Source organism: Copidosoma floridanum, unplaced genomic scaffold (genome assembly GCF_036245765.1).
Source record: "Copidosoma floridanum isolate Cflo_tuat_1 unplaced genomic scaffold, Cflo_Japanese_pri ptg000030l, whole genome shotgun sequence".
NCBI lineage: Eukaryota > Metazoa > Arthropoda > Insecta > Hymenoptera > Encyrtidae > Copidosoma > Copidosoma floridanum.
Genome location: NW_028321907.1, coordinates 9,313,278 through 9,338,648, shown reverse-complemented (window position 1 = coordinate 9,338,648; position 25,371 = coordinate 9,313,278). Strand labels below are relative to the sequence as shown.

The following is a 25,371-nucleotide window of genomic DNA, read 5'->3' as shown; positions in this document are numbered from 1 at the left end:
AAACCTTCTAGATGATTAAGGGCTACTGTTGCTTTAGTTTCTCTTTTTTTGTAAAAAGTTACTTGTGATAAAACAACAAAGTCATAATACCGTTAATCTAGCCAAGTCTGTTTGGAAAAATAAAGTAATTTTTAAGAAGTCAAAATAAAAATGCGTGAAACGGTACTTCCTTAATTATCATTAGTCCAAAAAAACGACACGAATTTTCAAACATTACTGAATAAGTAGTTCGTTAATTGGATAGGATTTTTAAGATGGTAAAACAATCATTCAAAATTTTTTGTTTGTATAGTTATTACAGCAGATAAGTCTTCTCATGAAAATTAATCTTAAAATATAATACAGTATGTAAGGATGATTTATGACTGAAATTCGTTGAAAGTTTCAACTTTTAGTGGCAGCCTCGTATTGTCCATTCTTAAAGTCAACATAGGTTGTCATTCTATTTCACCCATGCATTGACTTTTAGAATTACCCTGAAATTACACACTTTTCATAATTTTTTAACCAAAGATTGAAAAATTTGTACAGATGCTGCAATTGCAAATATGTCGTAGAACTGAATGTTAGCTTTAACTGTTTTTCATATTTTTTATTTTTTTATAAGTTTTCAAATCATAAAATAGCCGAAAACGAAACATTTTTTTTTTTTACAGAGTTATGTTTTAATTTGTAATATTTATTGTAATTGCTTCCGCGGTTACAACTATTTTATGATGTATTTAACTTTTTATAATTACACACTCAAACAGATTTTTGTGGTCATTTAAAAAAAAAGTTTTCTATTATTATAAGAGAAAATAATAATTGTATAATAAAATACATGGTGTTTAAGATTGCTTGTTGTATTACATGTTGATGGTGATGTGTATATAATATTTATAAAAATTATAAAAATAAAAGCTCAGGTGTAAATTTTTAAAATATCAGTCATTAAAATTTGTTTTTTCAATTGAAAAAAATGTATAGTTTTTATAAGACATCCCAAGTATGAATTCTTTGTCTAATGTAAATAATGCGTGTGAAAATTATTTTTGTAACCCATTTATTAAAATTTATTAACCATAAAATTTAAAAACTGTCATTGTGGTCAAATAACATATACTCAACAACACACAAAACAATTGTAGTAATTTTTATCGTAAAATAACAATTAAGTCGGGATTTCTCTTCAATCGTTATGATATTTACCCTTTTGAAAGTTAATTTCACGATAGTTTTTCTGTAAAAATTTGTGTTATGAACCATGTCCCAGTACGCAAAGAACGTAGTTTGACGGTAAAAATTATTACGATTTTTTTTCTTCGTGTCCTACTTAAATAAGCGACTCCAAAGATACTTTAAATATATTGTATTTAACGTTAATAAAATTTTTACGATTACAATCGTTAAGTAGCCACTGTAGTTTATTATAGTTATGAATGTAAACTTGTAAATATGTATTTAAAAATGTAGTAATAAATTGTTAAAAAAATTATTTTAGTATTCTTGTATGTTTGTTAAAATCTTTTTATTAGCCCAATACAGCAGCTGTAGATGCATATCATTGTACTTTATTGCTTTATTTTTAAATACATTTATTAATACACAACAAGCTTCATACAAAACACACGGTATTTGAATATTAATAAAGTACTATAGCTCACCTCTTACTGTTATCCGTACACAAGAAAATTCAACTATTTTTCAGTTCACTGATTCTTGTGAAATGACTTTATAGACATACCGAATATCTGAATAAAATTTAAAATACTTTGCAAGGTGTGAACACGTGAATCTGACTTTTGGAACGTATGCAGTCGTCAATTCTCCCACTTTTTGTTTCGTTATCATGCTATATTAATTTTATTTTGATATGTATATTTAATAAATAAAAGAAATTAATAATCAAATAATCTATATTATCCATATATGAATATGTTTCTGCTGCCGCATGTTTTTTTTATTAATTGTGCATTTTGTCATCGACTATCATTCATAATAATCAAAAGAAAAAATCCAATGTTGAAAAAAAAAAAAGATAAAGCTGTGCGGTCTCTATTTGGGAAACAGCTGGGACACCGAGACATTATTGGAGAACATCAGCTCGTTGACAAATCTGGGAAGGCGCGAGTTCATGATTTCTCCCATGATCGGCTGCAGTTCCTCGGCCATAGGGATGTCACCTTAAATAAATGCGATTTATCGGTAAGGGTACAAGTAGATAATAACATGACGGTTTTTAATGAACTCTATCACCTCCACCCGCAATACTTACCGTTGCGCATTCCGCCGTTGTTGACTTTGATTTTAAACTGATCGACGGTCCATTTGTCATTCTCCACGTGACCGTACAAACTCCAGGTACTCTTTAAATCGGTGGTACTCGTGTCGACGTGCCCTACAAAAGTTTTTTGTTGCAAGGTGAAAATAATTAAAAATCCTCGACACTGGTCGTATATAATATATATTTGTTGATGTACATTTTGTAAATTTCGTTTGGATGAATGATTCAACTGTGAGCTATAGCTAATATAAGAGAATTTTACACCGATTCGTTAACTAGGATGAATAAAAACAGATTCTGGTGTTGTCAAACGCAGTTATCCAGCTTACCACGACTGCTGATGTTCAGGCTGCCAAAGGAGCCGCCGCCCTCGTAGTCCATCTTGGCCAGCAGGCGAGGTAGTTCGACGTCGAGGTCGAGCTTGACGCTGTCGTTGCCAATCTGCGGCCTTGCCTCTAAAACTTTGAGTTCAGCTAAACCTCGAATCTCCAGGTTACTCAACGCGAGGTGGTCCTTGAAGATTTCGACGGTGTCCAGTTTGTACGGGTCCAAGCTTGGGTTGTCTGCAATATGATATGATTCAGTTGTTGGGATATACATTCAATCGATAATTACACGTAAATCGTTGTGAGGGAGAAAATGTGTATGCCTTGGAAATATGTTGACCACCAGTCTTGAATGGCAGTCTTGAGGCACGACGAGTAGTTCTCGTCACTCTGCTTGCAAGTTTTCAAGTGTCGTACTGTTGAGAAAACATTGATTAATTCACAATGATTGTTATTAAATGTAAATGATAAATACCGATTTCGTAATGGTTTTTCATTTTTGATTAATGCTTGAAACGTGTATAATTTTTTGTTGGATTGGATAAAAACTTACCCAGAGAATCCTCGTTGGCTTCAACAGTAGCAACGCAGGAAGCTCGAGCCGCGAGAAAGACGCAGAACAAGATACGAAGGTAGATCGGTGACATGGTCACATGAAAACGGTATTCGGTGTTCTCGATCGGTGCTCTGTCGCTCTTTATATATCGGTGAGATTTTTTTTTTTTTTTTCATTCGAGAGGGGATGTACCTCGTGCAAAAGCAGTCCGAGATTTCTGGGTTCTTTGTCGAGTTGTTAATGGAGCTTGTTTATTTTTTCGATTTGAAACAGTCAACAAGTGGAAATACGTTTAACTCCATTTCAGTAGAAAGAAACACGTCGTTGAAAATGTATAATTCAATTGAATAAATCGTTGCTGCACAGTGGGATCAAGAGTGTTGTAAAGAACATTTAATGTAAACAGTGTGCCACGATTCAAAACTGTACAATTTATTTCTAATATATGTTGCCTTTTACAGGACTAAAAATGAAATGAATGAGTTAGTAGGGATAATAAATCATATGAAAATATATTTATTTTTTTTACAGCCTTTTTATTAAAAATCATGTTTTTTATATTTTTAACATAATATATACGCGCGTAGCGATTAGTACTGTACCCTAACGATTAAACTGTTTACCTTTTTACGATTCACGATACTAGACTGCTAAATATATTTTTATCAGAAATTAAGGTAAACTGTCTAACAAACCAAATTTATGTACAAAGGCATATTGATTCAAAGTTTCGAAAATCATCACAGATATTTATTATGCAATTAAGATTTTTTCAAACAACGATTAACGTGCGTAGGTGTGTATGCTAATGTTCTGTCAAATGTATGTTTGTTTTAATTTGTAGAGGAAAATTTTTTTTTTAAATCGGTAGAAAACTTTATTCCTTTTTTTTTGGGAAATCATCGCAATAACTCGAAAAAATAAGTTTGATTTTAGACGCGATAATTCGTTTTAATATTAGTTACAAAGGAATCAAATAAATATTTTCTGGAACTGTTTAAAAAATACTTTTCGTGATCAAATGCTTACTTTTACGCACACGTGCTACACACTCTAAACAAGTGTTTGAACACGTGAATAATCGTATAACGAGACGTATAACAAAAAGTGTAAATAAAAACATTTGTGTATAATCGTGCGTCATCTAGCAAGCAGCGGAATATATATTTATTACATCAAAACTTTGTAAGCTTGAAGAAATAATATTTTTTCATGATTCGTGGAGAATAATATAAATTTTTACTGCTTAATCGTTAAATTTTATTATGAATTCTGATACACTTCTAAATTTTGTTTGGCTTAAAAAATTGCAAATAAAAATAACCGCTAGTAGCTTCTAATACTTATTGATTCTTACAAAGCTACTACTAATGATACTTTCCTTTTTTTTATATATTTTCTTTTTTCAATCCCTATGTCTTAACGTCTAAGTAAATATCGCATGTAAATGTTTCGCATTTTGTCATATAGTATAAGTGTATATTGCATAAATGTAATTTATCATTTGATCGTATTTTTCAAATAATAGAGGATTATTGACGATTGATCCAGCAATTCTATTCGCATATTCAAAACACCATACAATTTTAAATCGAGGAAAAAAAACCTTAACTCGGAATCATTAGCATTCCAACTACAAAGGCATCATCAATCTCACCAACTACTTCTTAGTAACACTAGAAAAATTATCACACGCTGATCTATATTGAAACTACGACCCTTCTACCTCCTAAACATTAGATAGTTTTTCACATGAGTGAATGACTCCTCGGCGGAGTGACTTGCAGTCTTGGTTTTGTCCTCCAGGCTATTTTTTCGCTTTTGAATCCCGCTCGTTGCTGACGCTACGACGCTCGATTTACATGACAGATGATTTCGATCAAGTCTACGTGAAAACTGATAATAGCGATATGTTTGAAGTGGCCCGGTGATGGAGGATCGGACGAACCAAAGAGTTCGAAGCATTACGCTCGGGCTCCTTGATCGCTTCGATTTTTTACTTTTCGCGCTCCTCCGTCTCTGAATTTTCGCTTTCACTCATACGACGCTCGTACCCACGTTTCTTGTTTTTAAGCTTTCGCTGATTCTTCTTGCGTTGGCCTAGGATACTCGAGTTTGTCCTGTAATTATATTTCCCCATGTGATTCATGCATTCCATTATGTATTTTAGTATCGGAACACGAGAGAAAATAATTATCTACCTGTAAAGTTGTCGAGAAACGACGTCATTGAAGCGCACAGTTTTCTTCATACTCGAGCCTTCGGATTCGGACATGAGCTCGTTAACCGAATAGTCCAAGGTAACCGCGGACGAGTTCCAGTCGAAACTCGATTCTGAAACAGATCGGGAGGAATGACGCGGCTTTAGGATACTCTTGTATCTAAAGCTGCCGTTGCCACTACCCATGCTGCTTGACAGCTCGTCCCCGCTACTTTCGGAAATCGATCTCGACTGTTGATTAAAGCTTCGTTTGCGCTCTTCTCCTTGGAAAGCGAATTCGCGCTGGTATTCGTCGTTCTCGTTGCCATCCTCGTTGGCGTATGCGCTTTGCACTTCATCACTGCTACTCACAATGTTCACGTTGGCAATTACCTCGTCGTTTCGAACGACCTCGATCTCGTTCTTTCCATTCTCCGGTTCCGGATCCTCCTGTTGAGGAAAAACACAGAAGTCGATAGTACTCACTTACCACCTAGTAACGCGAGACTCATTTCTAACGGGAAATGGAAAACCTATAATTTACAAATGATTACAATAACCTTAAGAGCCAGTAAACTGCCGTTGTTACTACCGATACTGCTCGATAACTCCTCCCCGTTGCTTTCGGAAATCGATCTTGTTGTTTTGTCGAAGCTTAGTTTGCTTTCTTCCTCCTGAAGGGCGAATTTGCGATCGTGTTCGTCGTCCTCGTTGGCGTAAGTACTTTGCATATCATCACTGTTACTCATAATGTTCACGTTGATGATTAACTCGTTATGGTTACAAAAGACCTCGGTGTCATTCTTTTCATTCTCCGGTTCTGGATCCTCCTGTTGAGCAAAAACACAGAGGTTGATTATACTCACTTACCACTTAGTACCGCGAGACCCATCTCCGACGAAAAATGGAAAGTCTGTAATTTACAAATGATTACAATAACCTTGAGAGCCAGTAGCATATTTTTAATCGAGCCAGCCACAGTGAGATCCTTGGCCTCCAGACTGTCCTCGTCGATACCCGCAAAATAGGAATTCAGCTCGTCGATGCATCTGACCTTGAAGGAAAGAATAACATTGTTGTCCCAAGGCTCCACGGCCAAGGACTCAGCGACGATGGTGTCCCTTCCCAGTTCCAAGCACAAGGAATAATAAACGGGAAAGTAACCGGCTCCGATTGAAGTGAACAGGACGTGCAAGCCTGCTTCGCCCTCGAGGATTCGGTGGCTAATAGATTCCGGATCGACGTTTTTCGTGTGTATCGTTACGGCGAGAATGTTGTCATACACGTTGCATGTAAACGCTGGCAGGTTGTACTTAACGTTAGGGTTAACGAAGAAGGCTGTGGTAAGCTTATCATCGTCACTAGTCCGTAATGCGGTCTCGGCACAGGAATTTATTACTTTGCTACTATTTTCACTCTGTTGGGAGTCACACAAGTTCTCGCTCTGTTGGGAATCGTTTAAGTTTTCGCATTGACGCGTGACGCTTGTGTTTTCGATCTGTTGAAACTTGCTGGGGTTTTCGTGGACCAGCTGGTCATCGGTGATCTGAGACTCGGGCACGGGACTCTCGTGGTCGTTGCTCTTGTCTTTGCTCTGCTGTGAGTCACTTGAATTTTCGCTTTGCTGTGAATTACTTGAGTTTTCTCGCACCAGCTGATCATCGGTAATCTGGGACTCGGGCACGGGACTCTCGTAGTCGTTGCTCTTGTCTTCGCTCTGGTGTGAGTCACTTGAATTTTCGCTTTGCTGTGAATCACTCGAGTTTTCTCGCACCAGCTGGTCATCGGTGATCTGGGACTCGGGCACGGGACTCTCGTAGTCGTTGCTCTTGTCTTCGCTCTGGTGTGAGTCACTTGAATTTTCGCTTTGCTGTGAATCGCTCGAGTTTTCTCGCACCAGCTGGTCATCGGTGATCTGGGACTCGGGCACGGGACTCTCGTGAGTGCTGCTAGTGCTGTTCTCACTTTGTAGCGAATCACTCCAGTTTTCACTCTCCAGCGTGACACTTGTATTCTGGATCTTTTGCGAGTCGCTCGAGTTTTCTCGCACCAGCTGGTCATCAGTGATCTGGGACTCGGGAACGGGACTCTCGTAGTCGTTGCTCTTGTCTTCGCTCTGGTGTGAGTCACTTGAATTTTCGCTTTGCTGTGAATCACTCGAGTTTTCTCGCACCAGCTGGTCATCGGTGATCTGGGACTCGGGCACGGGACTCTCGTAGTCGTTGCTCTTGTCTTCGCTCTGGTGTGAGTCACTTGAATTTTCGCTTTGCTGTGAATCGCTCGAGTTTTCTCGCACCAGCTGGTCATCGGTGATCTGGGACTCGGGCACGGGACTCTCGTGAGTGCTGCTAGTGCTGTTCTCACTTTGTAGCGAATCACTCCAGTTTTCACTCTCCAGCGTGACACTTGTATTCTGGATCTTTTGCGAGTCGCTCGAGTTTTCTCGCACCAGCTGGTCATCAGTAATCTGGGACTCGGGCACGGGACTCTCGTAGTCGTTGCTCTTGTCTTCGCTCTGGTGTGAGTCACTTGAATTTTCGCTTTGCTGTGAATCGCTCGAGTTTTCTCGCACCAGCTGGTTGCCAGCAATTTGGGATTCAAGCACGGGGCTCCCGAGATCGCTCTCAACTCCACTGTCTTCTTTGCCGTCGATCGGAATCGACGCACTGGTCGGAATAACAGGCAGTGTGACGGTTAACTTTTTTGTTTTTACGTCGAATTTGGCGGTACCCTTATCAGGGTCAACGCGGTAGGACAGAGGCAATTTCAGACTGTACTTGGCCGGAGTCTCACTTTTGAGCGACAAGCAACGCTCCTGAACATCCAGAGTTGCGTCGTCGGCTGATCGTAGCAGCGGAAGATTGATAATTACCACCAATTTCTTGGGCACCGTGGCGTTCATTTTTGCGTCCCTGGACTCCCGAAACTCGTCCATGTCAAGATGCGATTGATACTTAATAACGAACCTTGGCCTTGTGTACTTTGAATCGCTTTGTCTGTCATTCTCAGTCTTGTCTCTCGAGTTGAAATATCTTGCTTTTGGAGGAGCTTTTTTCGGCTTTTCTTCCTTCTTTTTCAAATGCCGGTCCCTCGCTTTGTCGTAACTGGACATTATCTTTTGATAAATCTCCGGTTCTATGTCCAGTTTCTGGGTTACTGGCGTATCGCAAGGTTTCCTCAATACAGAGGGCTGGCTAACACCCATGAAATCTATGTTAGGAAACCTCATGTTCTTGCGATCTAGTTGCACCTGATACGTACAAATAAGAAAGATAAAATTACTGCAAATTATTTTCATAAAAACAAGGATATTGGAAAATTTTTTAAGTCGCTAATGTAATATCAAAACAGTTTAAAAATAGTCGTTTGTATTTGTATTGATTTAAGAAATAACTATATTTCTTTTTCTTCATCAACAACGGCATTTGGATTACAAACTTACGTGGAAAAAAATTATGTAACTTGGTTAATCTTTTACTCCAGTTCATACATGTGCATCACGTATAAGCCATATCTGTTTCATTTCATTAAAATTTAATTTGCTGTAATACTGATAAGCATTCAAAACATAAACACACACAAGTAACATCTTGTACTTTGAGAATTCAAGTAAGATTTGATAAAAAGTTTTTTATTTTTAGCCTGTTCTAAATACTGATTTACCTAAGATTTTACTTGATTTTACTAGTTAGCAATAAAAATCATGCAAAAAATCTATTTAACTCACAAATAAATTGACATATTTAATCATACATGGTTAGAAAAAGCGTTAATTTTCTGTATATTTATTATTACACTATGTCTTAAAAAACCAATTGGTTCTCAAGTACAAAATATATCGCGTATGTGGTCAAACTAAACTGACGTGTATATCTAACCGATGTCATCATCAACGATTTAAAAAAATTTTCTCAGCTAACATTGGGAAATTTCTCGTATTTTTTTTGATCGATCAAAAATAAAAAGATAAAAAATAAAAAAATTTTAATAAACTTTCGCATATCTATATATTTATCAAACTATCTTTCAGTGCTTATCAATGACACATATTACTAAAATTATTAATCTGCTTTCTTTTGATAATGCCACTCATCATGTCATGTACAAGGTGATGAATTATCATGCATAAGTACAACTAAATTGAAAAACAGCTAAAAAGAAAACACTAACGTCTTTTCAATTAATAGTATATTTACGCATGCTTACACGTTGTACCGTTTAGAAAACTGATATGCGTGGCAGAGTGCATATTCGCACATAAGTATATCTATACATATATGCACTATCTGTCTACAAAAACGAATGATGAATGCAAGTCTTAAAAGCAAGTATCTGCATCTGCAACTGATCTGCTGGAGCTGGCTACTTCAAAATGACAATGAGCATTTGTTCGTCAGCATTTTGTAAATTAACTTATCAGATAAAACTGTAGTGTAGCCGATCCAAACATTTCACGAGAAAAAAAAAATCATAAGAGAATAAGGCAATGCGTATATCTGTAGAGAGAACGTGCCATCTTTAAAGCAGTAGCTAGAAGCTAGACCAGCATTGCATAGAATCGATGAGACTTCCAACAACCGAAGCTACATTAAAGTATGTCAAAGGCATTGGACAATAGTCAAAGTACTCGGGTATACCTGGTAAGTTTTTTCCACGGAGTTAATTGCCGTCTCATTGAGCATTCCCTTGAAGCGGAGGTCCCTCTGGGCCAGATAAAGGCTATCGGGGTGAAAGGTGGCGTCAAACACCTGACAGCGCTCCTTGTTCCGGTCGAGCTCGTCCCGTGGGGCGGACAATATGATAGGTACCTTCCATTCCAACCCACTACGCCGCTGTTCCCCTTCAAGCCTGGACACTTGACTCGTAGGCTTGGCAACGATGTCACTTTTGCAGATGTTGATGAAACACTTGGTGCTCCCGTTGAGGCTCGTCTTGATGACGTAACCTGGCTCGGGATGGACAAAGGTCACGTCGAAGCCGCGCTCTCGCTCCAGCTGGGTCATCTCGGACTCGAAGATCCGCCGGTTTTCCGGGTCCGACACCTCATCGGCGTACTCGCGCAGCAAGTTCCGGAAATCCGGCCTCTTCATGGCGTTGGTCAGCCGGCTCAGTTCGTCGTGTGTTATGTCCAAGTCCTCCCAAGCTTTTTTTCGATCTTCCTCGTAAGACTCCATGTTCGCGTAGTGCGCAGATCTCTCTCGATGTCTCGATCACTGATGAACCGATGATGCTTCCTCTCTTCGTAGTTTCGTACTGTTTGTTGTTGTTATTGTTATCGATCGAACCTCTTCGTCTGCTTCCCTTCCACTCCCGCCGTTGTCACGTGTGTCTTTGTTGTTATTAATGTTGTTAACACTCACAAACTCACAACGTTTGTTTTTGCAGTATGTATATGTTGCATGTACGTATATACATATACAAGTGCAGCTCTTGTGTGTTTACAAATGAACGGTTCGTCTTCCGATGTATACATATATACTATATACATATATACATATACATATATACATATATACTATAGTTTCTAGTTGGCGCTATACTTACTTTTGTTGCTGATAGAGAGTTCAATCATCCCACCATCCAACCAGCCGGATGCTGTGAGGAGTGCGGGGTGCGGGGAGGATGTTTGGATTAGGATTTTGAATGCCAAGTGTGTATGTATACCTATATATGTAGCAGGTGCTGCTCATCAGCTGTTGTGGGCTTTTCTCGAAGCTTCGATCGATTGGGTCACTACTTACCCCCTGTAGATAAATGATCTGTCTGAGCAGGGGTGTTTTCTACAGTCGATAAATTACCAGCAACAATTTTAGGTTGCTCTCTACGTTACCGTCAGATCGGTAAGTCAACTACCTTTAATTTATTGGCGCTCCTGTTGTCTCTTTTAGACTGATTAATATATTTTGACATATTTATTTGATCGTTATTCATGATTTCTGTAACAACAATTTTGCTATGTACATATAATATAAGTTACTGTTTATTGGAACTATAAAGTTAAAAGGCTGTGCTTCCATGAGTTGATGGTAATAGGTTTAAAGTATTTGTAATTTGTAATTTGTAAATATGGTCGATTTTGTAAGCCATATAAGATGAGTAAAATATTTATAATTTTAGAGGTCAATTTTGGGGCAAAAGATGAATTGTAAACTAGCCGCCAACAAAGAAAACAACATTAACTTTTTATTTTATATCCATTAAATAAGTTGCGGCTGGTTTATATTTGATTACATGGCTCTACTGTAAGTAGTAATAATCATTTGGATCAGCGCCATCTAGCGGTAGTGATTTTTTTGGCCAAAAATTGCTTCTGAAATTCTGAAAGAGAGCTTTAGGCAGCTTAGCTCTAGAGCCATTTAATTACTTATAAACCAGCCGCAACTCATGACAAAGCTATAAAATAAAAAAATAAGAATACATGTGTTTTTGGCGGCAAGTTAACAATTATCTTTTGCTCAAAAATTTATCTTCAAAGGTCCAAATACATAGGAGATCGATTTTTTGGTAGAAAATAAATTGTTAACTTGCCGCCAAAAACATATGTATCGTTATTTTTTTATTTTATAGCTTTTTCATGAGTTGCGGCTGGTTTATAATTGACTAAATGACTCTAATCCTGAATGCTCTGGTTGAGAATTTTAGGAGCCACTTTTGGCCAAAAAATAAAGACCGCTAGATGGCGCTGATCCAAATAATTATTACTACTTACAGTAGAGCCATGTAATCAAATATAAACCAGCCGCAACTTATCTAATGGATATAAAATAAAAAGTTAATGTTGTTTTCTTTAATGGCGGCAAGTTTACAATTCATCTTTTGCCCCAAAATTGACCTCTAAAATTATAAATATTTTACTTATCTTATATGGCTTACAAAATCGACCATATTTACAAAATTACAATACTATAGACCTTTTACCATTAACTAATGAAAGCAACAATTAATCAGTCTAAAAGAGGCAACTGAAGAAAAAAGGCCTAAAAAGAAGCACAGTCACACGAAGAGTCTTCTAAGAATGGAGCATTGGATCTCACTAAAAAAAAAAAATACATTTATCACAGGGAAGTAAATTTTAAGTGTTATAAATAGACAAAGAGCCCAACCTCCTCTGATTAAGTAAGATCCACTGCTCCATTCTTAGGAGACTCTTCGCGTCACGCAATCGTTTGACGGTGCTCCACTATGCGTGACTTTAAAAAGTAGATTGTTTGTCAAAAAAGACGCGGAAAAATCGAGTGATACCGGTCACCTAAATGTACCGATCTGGGGGAAAAAAAATACATGATATTTTTTATGTACCCAACAACACGGGGGGGGGGGGAAGCATGATCCTCTCGGCATGCACCATCACCGGCAAAACATTCGCAAGAGGCATACACGTATAGTGTACGCACGTACATATGGGGAGGGGCTCATACGCTTACGTGTACCTACACCCATGTACTTATATATACCTATCTCGGAGGAGGCTTATGTGCACGCTCGCGAAAGAGAGGCTCGCCTGACCCAGTGACTGAAACACTCGCGGCGCGCTCCTCGTCGCGAAAAGAGCGCTCCTCCCTAATTCGATCGTCATGCCTCGGCGTTCAAGTTGCCGTAGTTTTCGCGTAAAGTGCGCTCATACGGTATTAGCGATCGTGGAAAAGTTTTCGTGAGAAAAAAGCGCATGGTTTGAAAAAAAAAAAAGGAGAAGAGCATGCGTCGTTGCAGGGGTGTCGCGGTCGCGGTGTGTCTGGCGTTGGTCACGCTCTTCCTCGTTCTTACGTCCAAATTGGTGCTGGTGAGTGAGGACGCTAGTTACGAGGAGGGGTTTTCGGTGGTAGAGGGCTACTCGTATCGGATGGACGGATCGTGGGAGACGGAGATCGGTACGGTCTCGAGGACTACGGAGACCCTAAAGGTATACATGCCCTTACTGTCTATAGAGCAGGGATCAGAAATTGTATTTCATGGTATCGACTAAATAATGTGTGCAGTTTGTGTATGTATATCGGGGAAGATCGGTAGCAGCGGAAGTTTTGGTGAATCGTTATGGAGATCGGTATGGGACGTGAGAGAGATTTACGCGTTTCAACGATTTTACAATGAAAAAACTTCAATCCGACACCTTGACTGTACATAAATTTTTTTATCGCTACAAAGGACTCATCGCTCCATAAATTGCAAGGGTTCACTTACACTTTGGCATAAAAATCGGCATTAATCAAACAAAAAACTCTCTCGATCCGATCGTTGAATATCCAGCTATATAAACAAGTCCACGAATCCAGCTATGGAAAAAATTGCAACTCAAGTATTATACTTACAAAGGAGCACGAACATTAAATTTCTCGACCGTGATTTTATTACTCTCTGTGCACTCGGAAAAGAGAGAGAGAGGTAAAAAGTGAAACTCAGCGCCGCGTGAAGACAAAAATAATTAATCATGCATGCATACGAAAAGCTTCTTTTTTTTTTTTTTCACCAGCCATAAATATAGACAGTTCAGGCTCGACATTTTTCACTTTTCACCGCGTACATAGCCTGCAATTTACGGAAAGTTTATTTATACCCATGATAAATAACTATAAACATATCGATCGTTGGAAAGCTCTTTTATCGAGAAAATTTTCTCCCTCTGAGGTACAAGTAAAAAACAAGTACGCGCCAGAAGAGCCAACAATTGACAAAACTTTGGTAGCATTTCGAAAATTAGCGCGTTACTCGTGGGAACCCCCTTTTACGTAACCCAAACGCACACGTCAGCATCACCTGCACCGAGGGGGAGAGAGAGATAAAAAAAAAGAAGCGATTCCCAAGCCTGAATCTTGCATCGGATCGCACGTTCGGGCTACACAGTACTTCTTACCACGCATGTATAAATATATATATTGTGCACAAAATAAGGCGAGCGCGCGGTGAAAGCGTTTTTCCACGGCTGCACTTCTCGTCTCGCTCATTACAGGGTATAACCACGCAGCGCCCATCAAAAGCACGCACATACGCGCTTCACTTTACTTATACGCGCAAAACAAAACCGCTGCTCTTTACCGGATTTCTCTCGATGAAAATGTAAAATGTGCGTGCGTATATACAATGTATAATATAAACTATGCTGCCCACAAATTTTGTATGGGTACCCGATATTCTTTTGTTCGTGAAATTTGGCGCATCTTGGGTTTTTTCGATGCATTGACGCGACTTTTGATCATCACTATTCGTGTCCGTACACAATATCGCGTAGAAGCAAAAAAATCGAAAGGCCATATCCATTTACGTGTACACATACGTGGGTGGAGAAAGTAAGAGGGGAAAAAGTGTTGGGTAATTTTGTCGTAAGGCGAGGAGGAGTAGAATAAGGGGGGGGGGAGATCGTTTGTTGCTGACATTTTGGAAGTCCAACGAGTATCAAGGATCTTCAAATTTTTCAATGTATGAAAATATTTGAGTTTATTAGAATTGGCATGAATTATTTTTTCCTCAGAACATAAACAAAGGCAAAAGAACAAAAATGTTTCGTATCATAAAAAAACTACGTTCGCGTTTCAACCGCGTGCCCTTCACCGATTTTTAACGGTATAATATCAATGACGCAACAATTTTTCCGCCATTCGATTTTCGTGTCAGCAAAATACGCTGTATTTAAAAACGCCAGTGGGAAAATCGCTAATCGTAGGACTGATTCGCGCAAAATGTAGAACACGATTTTCCCTCCCCAACGACAAATTTGCATTAAACAGTTGAGAAATCGAAAGTAAATACATGTAGGCACCTATTCGCCAGGAAAATAAACCATACCAACTCCCCCAAGGAGAGTTTCCCAACAAATAATTGGACGAGACTTTTTTTTTTTTTTTTTTACTTGCCGCGTAGTTGCAAAACCCCCGCTCGTTTCCTGTGTACCAGTATATATTCCGTAAAAATCGGCTCTTGATTTCCCACAAACCCATACCGTGAAAATCGAACTCGAAAAAACGGGAAATTCCACCGGTTTCAGACGCAGCGTCACGTAACGCCGTCCCTGGCAGAGCTAGGCGCTCGTGGCAGTACTCCCCGTTCGAGCAAGCACGTGTTGATGGTGACGCGGGTACCCGGCGCCGGTGCCGAGCTGCTCGTCCTCGTGCTCCAAAAGCTCCAGGGCTACAACGTCTTCAAGCACATAAGACTGCCACCAGGCGACGAAGGCACTCTCAGTACTCTCCAGCAGGTAACAACATCACCAGATTTTTTATCAGTTGCTCGACACGAAAAGGATGCCCTTTTACTTTCGTTTGTTGCGACGGAGATGAGCCCTAGTTGCGTAATATTTATGTAATATTATGGATATTTTTTATAAGGTGCAAAGTAAGTACGCTCACTGGTATTATAATTAACACGCTTGAATTTACGGTCCTGCCTGTAGCTTGCATCGTTAATTAATTCACGAAAAAATCATAGTACACATGTATAAGCACATACAGCCATTTGGGGCTATATGATGATATATACATTATACTGTTAATGAAACGCGGAACCGGTATTCATAGGGTTCGCGAATGCAAACGATTAAACGACTTGAATTTATGGATCGTATACAAATGTTTAGTTCAAATTTGTACACACAGCCGTGTGCAATTTATACACCGAATCAACTGCAGCTGCAACTTTCGTCCAGAAACCCGTGAGAGCGCATCGCACATCGGCACTTGTTTTACTAGTATGCACTTACACCTAATATGATGTACGAAATTGCGAAACGTTTCATTCCTTTTTTCTACCTCGGTGCGTTTATATACCTATACTCGCGTTCTACTCGTTATACATGTTATGCACGTACATGCACTTTCTCGATAAGGCGAAAAGTAAAACGCTGCAACGCTTTTGTTTGTTTGCTACTAAGTATACATGCGATTCCCCATACCGTGGTTTTTTTGTTTTGTTTGTTTTTGAGTAAGAAGTTTGGCTGCAGCGGAGACTGTCAATCAAACGAGCTGAAGACTGTACTCAGCAAATGACTAAGGATATCCGAATCGCTTTGATCGATCGGTCGTGTCAGGTGGTACATATACCTGTTTTTTTTTTTTTTTTGAGGTTTTTTAATACATGGCTGTTGGTATTCTTCGACTCGATTCGGGGCCAATGAGAGCACCCCACTTGAGTGTCGCTCGATCGATACTCTTTCCGTCGTATTGGGTATTTTTGTAAGAAAATTATAATATTTCCAACATAAACAAAGTGTACCTACATGCCTTAATTTTCTACTCTGAAACTACGTTCCTACCCTCCAACCCATAAGGCAAGCGTTTGCAAATGACACTTCACAACACGTAATTATTTAAATATTAAAACTAATTTACCTAAGTACATACATGATGTATCATATACTCGATGACTGTAGCCCCGATAGAATTAAAGTTTCTTCTTCAAAAAGGAGCTACATACCAAAAAATGGATCAGCAATTATTTGTTTTTATTTTTTAATATACGCATAATGTATTATTTATGTGTTGTACAAAGGAAAAAAATTCCCACACGTTGCTCCTGCATGCAGGAGAGGTAGCCGAATAAGGACCATCAGAGGAGACGAAACGATCGCGTAACGCCTCGGCCGTTTTCGCGTTTCAGCATCGGGAAAAAAAAGTGAATGACTGTACGTGCCCGTACGTACACAATGTGTACAAGTTGCGCTCTCTCTCTTTCTCTGCCGCGTTCTTGCGTGCTTTTGATAATTTTTCAACTTTCTAAGGTCGCGTCTTCCCTCGCTCTCGTGAGCTCGCGTGCTGTTCGAGGAGGCCTCGGGACTTCACTCTCTTTGTTGTCGATCGATCACCGATAAGTGCCTCGTGGAGTTGTTTGCGACCCGGGAATGAGGTATAGAACATAAGGAGTGCTCGATCATTTGCTCTTGTGCAACAACACGCTCGTTTGCATCCTTCGAGATTTTTTTTTTTTTTTTTTTCTTTTTTCTTTTCTGAGCGTTATTACGATGGGGTGCTGTAAGTACACTGCATAGCTTTCGGGTAATTGCTGCTACTATTTTACTACTATCGAGAGTCCCCCGAATGAATGATCAGGGCGTTATATTAGTTTTTGCAGAAATATGATTTTATCATTATTGAAGTCTGAGTTAGTATGTACGAATTGCTCGTGATATTTTTTATATTAAAGTTAAAAAAAGAAATGTTTGAGGAATAACTTGTACAAACTCTTTCTGCGATTTTCCTCATGAATTAATTATTAAACCTATGATAAATAATAATCATGAGATTTATTGTGACGTAGAAATTTCTTTCAATATCAAGTGAATGTTACTCACGTTTTTCACTTGCTCGTGCCATTTGAAGTTATTTTGATATTTGATACAACATTTTGACCCAGATGGCACTGGCTGATTTATACTCGTTCACGTTAAAGTAATGCATTTATTCGTACCATGGGGCACAAAGTACAAAAATTTGTTGTAATTTTGTGTAGGAAAGCAAACTGCTCTTGTGGTGAGAAAATTGACAAACAGCTTTTGTACTGGTGATAAAAAAAAACTAGGTTATGCAGACGTCAGCGCATTCAAAATTCATTGGACTGACCATTGGTCGCAAGACTCAATTCCAACTTGTCATTCAATATTTTTTGGTATATATACTATTTATGGATCTAAGATGTACTTACTGATAAATGATGATATCTAATAATATAACTAGCCACTTTAGTAAGCGAAGGTCATGCGAAAGTAGGTATATGCTGAGTAATACCTGGAAATTAATCTTAGTCTCTCTTAAATAAAAAAAAAATTCACGAAAAAATTAATTATATTCCGTTGTTTTTTTAAAATACTGTTCCACATTCAGTGAGTGTTGAAACTTGAAGTAAGTCAGACCTTTGTAAAAAATGCAAAATTTAAAAATCTGCTGTATACATTAAAAAATTTTTCGTGAAATAATCCTATCTTAAATTTAAAGAATCAGTGCTGTTAAGTTTTTTTTCACATAAAATGGCTATACATGTGAGTATACAATGTAATCATTGCCTTGAAACAAAATACCAAATATCTTATTTTTTTCAGCCCGAAACTCGAATTGATATGATTCTAACTAAATTACCACTAAGCAAACGATCAAGTAGATCAAATCACTTCAAGCTTTCGTTTATTAAGCTATTTTACTTTTTTAATCGCATATTTGGGACTGCAACAATGGAATTTGACGAAATCTCGACGAAAAACAATGTTTCTAATAGTTTGTTGTTCCGTTACTCATACACTGGGGTTGCGTATAATATTTTTTTACTTACAATCTGTGTGATAATGCAATACTTAAACTTACGTGATTTTATTGCCAATTATAGTCGAATTAAAAAATACTCGCGCATTTTTTTTCACGCAACGGATACATTAGCCTTTGTGGCTGCGTGTTTCATTTTAATTGAAAATATTGTGAAACAAAAAAACGCCAATGTAATTTTAACAAAAATACAATCGTTAAAAATAATGCTCGGAGGATTGAGGATAAATAAAAACGATACGCTAACATTTAAAAAAAGTAAAGATTTTCCTTTTCTTCTATTTACTTACATTTTTCATGCAGTTGCAGTGATATTAAGATTGTATTTTCTCTCCTCCGACAAACCGATATATTCTTCATTTAAAATAATTTATTACATCACAGTTGACTTAATAATGGTGCAATATGTTTTGATTACTGTTTTCATTAGATTGTCATTTGAAATGATTAGTCGTTACTTGAAAAAACTTTTTAAAAATTTGCCCAACGTAGAAATCTTTGATTTATTTAACCCAAATGTACCGGAAAAATCGTTGACAATATTGAAGCTGCGTGAAATACATATGATGTTAGTTGAAGTATCACACGATGTGTCCGATTTTTATTCGTTACCAATATTTTTATTCGTTATGGTTTATACTGCATTGTTCGTCGGCCATTGTCACTATTATGTACAAGATGGTTCTATCTTGAAGTTTTATAACTGGCGAATATTGATACCCTCTTCAATATTTTCGTTTAATACTGTATTCATGCTAGTACTCTTGACAAAGTCGGCCAGCTCAGCAATCGCAGAGGTGACATACAAGTAGCACCTAATTTTCTCTTAAAAAAAAAAGAAAAAATTTAATGATAAACATATTAATCCCACAGAGTAAAAGAATTCGTTTCACATTGGTTAAGTGCCTCATTCACAGTATCAACTGCAAAGATACTTTACAACAAGTGAGTAATTTAATCTGTTTATTTCGGAAACGATTAATGAGCATAACATAATATGTTTTCAGCTATTATTATTTGCGTATCAATGTATGAGAATGAATATAAAATTTAAAGCTATTAATGTTTTTCCAATCAAAGAATCATTGGTATTACGGGTAAGTATTTTTTTTTTTTTTTTCTTTAAATCTTCTAACATTACACTGTAAAGGTGACAAGTTATGAGCAAATTCTCTGATATAAAGGACCATCAGTGACTATACTGTCAAAAAAAAAAAAAAAAAAATTGAAACTTAAGTGGCAAATGTTTAAGTTATGCAAAGAAAAAAAAGCATACGTTATTTAATATCATATTTTCTTTTGGATCAAAATTTAACAATGTTTAATAACGTTTTAATACTTCTTGACTGAAAAATTAAATTAGTTAAAGTATATAATTTGTGTAGTTGTTGGCAACTTGTGAATAAAAAAAATTTTTTTCAACTATTTGAATTAGTCTTCTTAAAATTTATAAAAGCGGCTGCATGTTGCTTGAAAAAAATACGATAGCCATTTCACTTAAATGTAACGTGTTTGACACCCGTGTGCCCGAAATTTATTAATGAATTATAATTAAAATTTAACTGTTTTATATTTTCAGATGATGAGTATAGTCATATCATCTTTTGTTGTAAAATACAAAATCAATCCATCTAATAACTAAGGATTTGCTAATCATCAGTAAGCCTTTACTAGTGATGCAATTTAAAAATGGCAGTCCTTTAAGTAATCTTCTCTTCATTTAAGATAATAAATTTGAATTAAGCTTTCAAGATCATGAGGAATTAGCATACTAGTTAAAATATCAAAAGTGAATTTTTACTGTCGTAACATATGGTGATGCTGCTTGTTCATTTTGATGTTATTTGACATCATTATAAGTGTATAAATTTTCGTCAGTGTAAAAAAAAAATTTTTAATTTAACTAATAAAACAATTCGTATTTCACCGAATACACTATTTATTTCTGTAGTTTTTTTCATTTTTAAACTTAATTTTTCAAATTGACTCTCATTTCGTTTAATATTTTTTATAATTTAAAAAATTTAAGTCAATAAAAAAAATATTTTATGACACAAAATAAATTTTTTTTTTCAATGAACTTGGATTTTTGGATTAAAAAAATACTGAACAGATTTAGAGTAAGGCAATATATATATATATTTTTTTTTTCATTAAAATATTGGGCGCACAGTGACAGTGCGTATAAGTTAATAAGTTATTATAATAACTGCACATTGAGTATCATCCTTTGATTTGATTTTTACATATTTTTTTTTACTTATTCGTTTGTAAATATTTTTAATTTTTTTATACCAATACTTTAAGTGCGTACATAGATTATCATAAATATTTAACAAAACAAATGTCAAAAAATTCAATTTGAATGTCATCCTTTTACGATTTTAATTAAATTTTCAAGGCAGTGAGCAATGCATCTCTGCCAATAAGTAATTTTTTGTGAAAAATTAAAAAACATTTTGGTGACACAATCATTAACCTATTCAAAGCATCCTTGGAATTATTGAAAAATCATTAGCCTCTGTATTGAAGGACACATCATCAAATTATTAATTAAACTCGTTCGATTTAACTTTTTTTTTTTTTTTTTTTAATTATGACGTGTAATTATGACGTATATATCATCGTTCCAATTACAAACATTTCTTGTTAAGAAATAATAATGCCTGCATCACCGTCACGTAACCCACACGCTATAGCTTTTTATTTTTAACGCCGTATAGAAGTACTCGGAACTTTCATCGATCGCATGAGCAATTAAGGCTATACGCGCCTATACATTTTTCCAACAACTGCGAAGTTCGTGGTCACGTGTCGTAGGAACAAGAATAAGGTATGCGTATAGAGGGTATTAAAAATGAGTTGACAGTTCATTGTGAGCTACTTCCTGCTTAATATTGGCTCCACGCCTTACATTTTACATTTTGTTATGTGGCCTCGGTCTACGTTTCGATCTTTTTTTTTTTTTTTTTGTTTACCACATTGTGATACTTATTTTTGTTTAGCTTAAATCAAAATTAAACAATAAATAATTTTAGTAAAATTCTTGAAGTAATCATAATGCAGCAGCATATTTATATGCATAGGTGTATATAATATCATAAATTATAAAGAGCTATTCCATACTCATTTACAGTTCAAAGAAGTCTTATAGGTTTGTCTTATTTATTCATTTGAATACAAGTAGGTAAGTACTGTAGAGTAAATCTTTGTAGCAACGATCGCGTAGTAGAGGTGAGGTTTTCAAGGATAGTTTTATTACGATATTTTAATCTTACCGATGGATTTTTTTTTTTTTTTTTTTTTTAATCTCTCATTGCCGAAGTAAAAGTAAACGGTAGATGAGAAAATGGAACGTATCGACTCTCAAGAATAAAATTATATTACCTTGAATGAGATATTTGCAAAATACTCCCGTACAACACGACTGTATTTACACAGAATTCTTCTTTATTTTAATCACAGCGAAAAGTGTATAGCCACCCATAAATTGACAATTTGTAGCGTAAAACACGCTTTTATCCTTTACTGAAAGTGATCCAAGAGGCATTTATTAACCATGAGTGTCCGTGATCCACTTTTCAGCTAACTCAAGTAATTTTTTAACAAATTTATTAAAGCCACGATTGATTATCCACGACTCATGTTTTTAATTTGTCACTTGTGTGTGTGTTTTGGTATGCTATTGTTATGGAACCTCACTTTACTTTGTTACAATTCAGTTTGTCATTGCAGCATATGTAACTCTATAACTTTTGTGTGAAAAATAATTTTTAACTAATACTTAAAAAAAAAAAACAGCGCTACTTATTTTCTAGCAATACTAATGTATCATCTGAATTTAGAGAAAAAAAAGCGTGGAAATTTTATTGAACTATTTTAACTAGAATTTTTGAACGTTGTATTACGAGATGTATATAAACATGCAAATTGTTTATATATATATATATATATATATATATATATATATATATATGTATTTCAATGTTTGAATGTTTGTAAAATAATCGTATACCCACCTTTGTACTATGAATTTAGAAAAGTTTTACTGAAACTAATAATATTCCACTTGCCAATAATCGAGCATAAATATGTACATACCGTACTTAATGACGATTTACAGGAACTGCTGGTCGAGGAGGTGACGAGCATCATTAGACAGGAGGCGATTCCACTGTCGTTCGACGGGGACGTCAGATTCTTAAATTTCACCGAGTTCGGGCGCCCTGCGCCTACTTACATATCCTTAATCAGAGATCCCCTGGACCCGAAGACCTTACACAGGTAAAATCGACGACACACAATCTATACACATATTATTATGGACTCTGCATGAACTTGTAAGAAACCCGTTTTATTATTAGCGATTGGGCAATAATTGTATAAATAAATTATCAGAGCTATACGTGTCGAAATCACCGACTGCGACAAAAAAAAAAAAATCATAGTTGACGTGAAAAATGTTGAAGCACCCGACACATGTACGCGACGATAAATTTCATTTGCCGGGCGCTTTGTTTTTCGCAACTATACGAGTGACAAAATAACACGTACAATCCAACGATATCGTTTTCTCTCTCTCTCTAGCCATCGTTGCCTGATAAACGACTTCCTCTCCATACGCGTCAACATACATGTATAGAAATTCGCGATAAACTTTAGACTCGGTTCAATATCTATAGGTGTCCGTCACATCTATATTTATATCGATCCAGTATCCGAAGAGCTTTTCTACAGCGTTTGCTATTGATTTTTCATCACCTGGTGATTGATGGTACACTTTGGTATCCCCAGTGTTATTTTGTTGTATCCATACCCTATGGGCAATCAATCGTCCCGACTATTGGATCTACTTTTTTCATCAGTCACTTATACCTTTATTCCAAATATAAGCGTGGTATTCACCAATGCTTTATCCTTTTTGTTTTCAGGCTCAAGACGGGAGCTTCCGGTACAATCTACAGAGGCTCGATAGCCCATTTTTGTGGACACGACGACAGGTGCTCGTGAGTATATTATCATTTCAATAATAGATGTATTTTTTATATCAATAGAGAAGTTAAGGAACAGAGAAACGCCGAGTTACGTCACAAATAGTAACATTCCAAGCCTCGTGTTTCTGCATTCCGGTGATTTGGTTGTTCGAAAAGATTAATTTTTACGAACGCTCAATTGTATATAGGTGTACATGTACCTACACTCGCGAGAAAGAGGAAGAGAATGAGCGTATGGAATACACTTTACCGATCTGTAACTTTGAGACCGAGATTTTATTATTATTTTCGAAAGGTATATGTATACACACGGCTACGTTGCGCCCCCACGGAGGATCAAATATTTTAAACACGAATCGAAAGATTGTTCTTTGTCCTGATGAAAAGGTTGTTTTAGAGAGAGCAAAGAGTATCTGTAGTTCTACTTGATTTAAGTTTTTCCCCGAGATTTATCATCTCCGTGGCAAACGCACGAAATTGAGAGGATTGCTTTATTGTGGTGACGCGTATCGAATAACGCGACGATCAAGTTTTTCTAATCATGCAAATCACTTTTTTTCTATCAAAGGAGCAACTCGATCCTTATACCACACAACGAACGGCTAATCCGAAAGATAAAATTTTTTTTACTTTTTTTTTTACATTGCATAACCACGACTAAAATAAACAATGACAGAAAAAAAATGAGCCGAGAAACAGTGTAATAATAAATCTTCACTTTTTTGTTCCCTTGATAAACAAGCAAAAAGAAAATTCCTACGCGTCTCCGGTGCACGCAACGTCCAAGCAAACAATTTATTTACCGATCGTTGCATCACGGATCGCCGGTTTCACACAATACAGCACACGGCGAGGAATTAAGATCACCGATCACCCCGCTCCATGCGTATAAATATACAATATGTACTCGGGAGAACGTAAATTCTCGGTATACCCGCCGCAAGCTTTATGGAGCTCTCACGCGTAAACATGAGGACCCATAAAAAATACTTGCGCAACAGAAACGCACACGCGCTGCAGGCACGATTGGGTCGTTGTGCGTTTCGCCGCGGGTATCAAAGTTGCAATTTTTTTTCATTTTTGTTTTTCAATGTCTCTTTCAGGGAGCGGAATAACGTGTGGGCGCTCGAGCAGGCCAAGGCCAACGTAATCAGGTGGTACCCGATCGTGGGAGTCTTGGACCGGATGGAGGAGACCGTCGGGAGACTCGAGAAGGCCTATCCGTACTTCTTCGAGGGTGCATCCATAATTTACGATAAGCTACGTGAGTGACCTTTTTCCCTTTGTTTTTGTTGGTTGGACTTTTTTTTTTTTCTTTTTCTCTGGGGGAAAAGGGACGTTATGTTACATGACCTCTTTGATACTACAAGCAATGAGTAACACAAAAGTCGGTAGAACCGGTCGAGATGTTTGGTTTTTCTTTGATTTTTTTTTTTTTTTTTACCCAGAATGGGGAAAATATTTTAGAAACACGTTTTTTATATGTACTTATATTATATCTGTGCAATAATTAGGACAAAGTCCATTATTACGGATTAATATTTTTTTTTTTCAATTTTCAATTTAGATTCGATTGAAAATGTTTTTTATGTGAAATCTTGAAAGTAATAATATTGTGTTTTCTATTTTCAGGACCAAAGAAACAATACAATAACGGTAGAGCGACTATGAAACCTAAAGCGAAGAAGCGTTTAGAAGAACTCTTTAAAACTGAAATTGAGTTTTATGAATGGACAAAGTGGCGTTTATTGAACACTACAGCTGAAAATGGCTGAATGTTTGATATCAAATGAA

At 36.7% G+C, this 25,371-nt stretch overlaps 3 protein-coding genes across 3 annotated transcripts; 1 reads left to right on the top strand and 2 right to left on the bottom strand.

Annotated features, from left to right (window-relative positions):
- Positions 1 to 1,943: 1,943 nt before the first annotated feature.
- LOC106639860 (uncharacterized) lies at positions 1,944 to 3,239 on the bottom strand. Its single transcript, XM_023390080.2, has 5 exons — positions 3,146 to 3,239; positions 2,916 to 3,008; positions 2,596 to 2,829; positions 2,258 to 2,380; positions 1,944 to 2,165 (listed from the first exon to the last, which is right to left on the bottom strand). Exons 1-5 carry the CDS (start codon positions 3,237 to 3,239, stop codon positions 2,038 to 2,040), a joined length of 672 nt encoding a protein of 223 aa, XP_023245848.2. The 3' UTR covers positions 1,944 to 2,037.
- A 1,093-nt stretch (positions 3,240 to 4,332) lies between these two features.
- On the bottom strand, positions 4,333 to 10,831 carry Nop17l (PIH1 domain-containing protein Nop17-like). The gene is made up of 5 exons (XM_014353678.2): positions 9,986 to 10,831; positions 6,289 to 8,598; positions 5,909 to 6,178; positions 5,350 to 5,798; positions 4,333 to 5,268 (listed from the first exon to the last, which is right to left on the bottom strand). Exons 1-5 carry the CDS (start codon positions 10,520 to 10,522, stop codon positions 5,145 to 5,147), a joined length of 3,690 nt encoding a protein of 1,229 aa, XP_014209164.2. The 5' UTR covers positions 10,523 to 10,831; the 3' UTR covers positions 4,333 to 5,144.
- A 2,213-nt stretch (positions 10,832 to 13,044) lies between these two features.
- LOC106639865 (heparan sulfate 2-O-sulfotransferase 1) lies at positions 13,045 to 25,366 on the top strand. The gene is made up of 6 exons (XM_014353664.2): positions 13,045 to 13,248; positions 15,325 to 15,534; positions 22,707 to 22,867; positions 23,515 to 23,589; positions 24,681 to 24,841; positions 25,210 to 25,366. Exons 1-6 carry the CDS (start codon positions 13,045 to 13,047, stop codon positions 25,350 to 25,352), a joined length of 954 nt encoding a protein of 317 aa, XP_014209150.2. The 3' UTR covers positions 25,353 to 25,366.
- Positions 25,367 to 25,371: the final 5 nt, after the last annotated feature.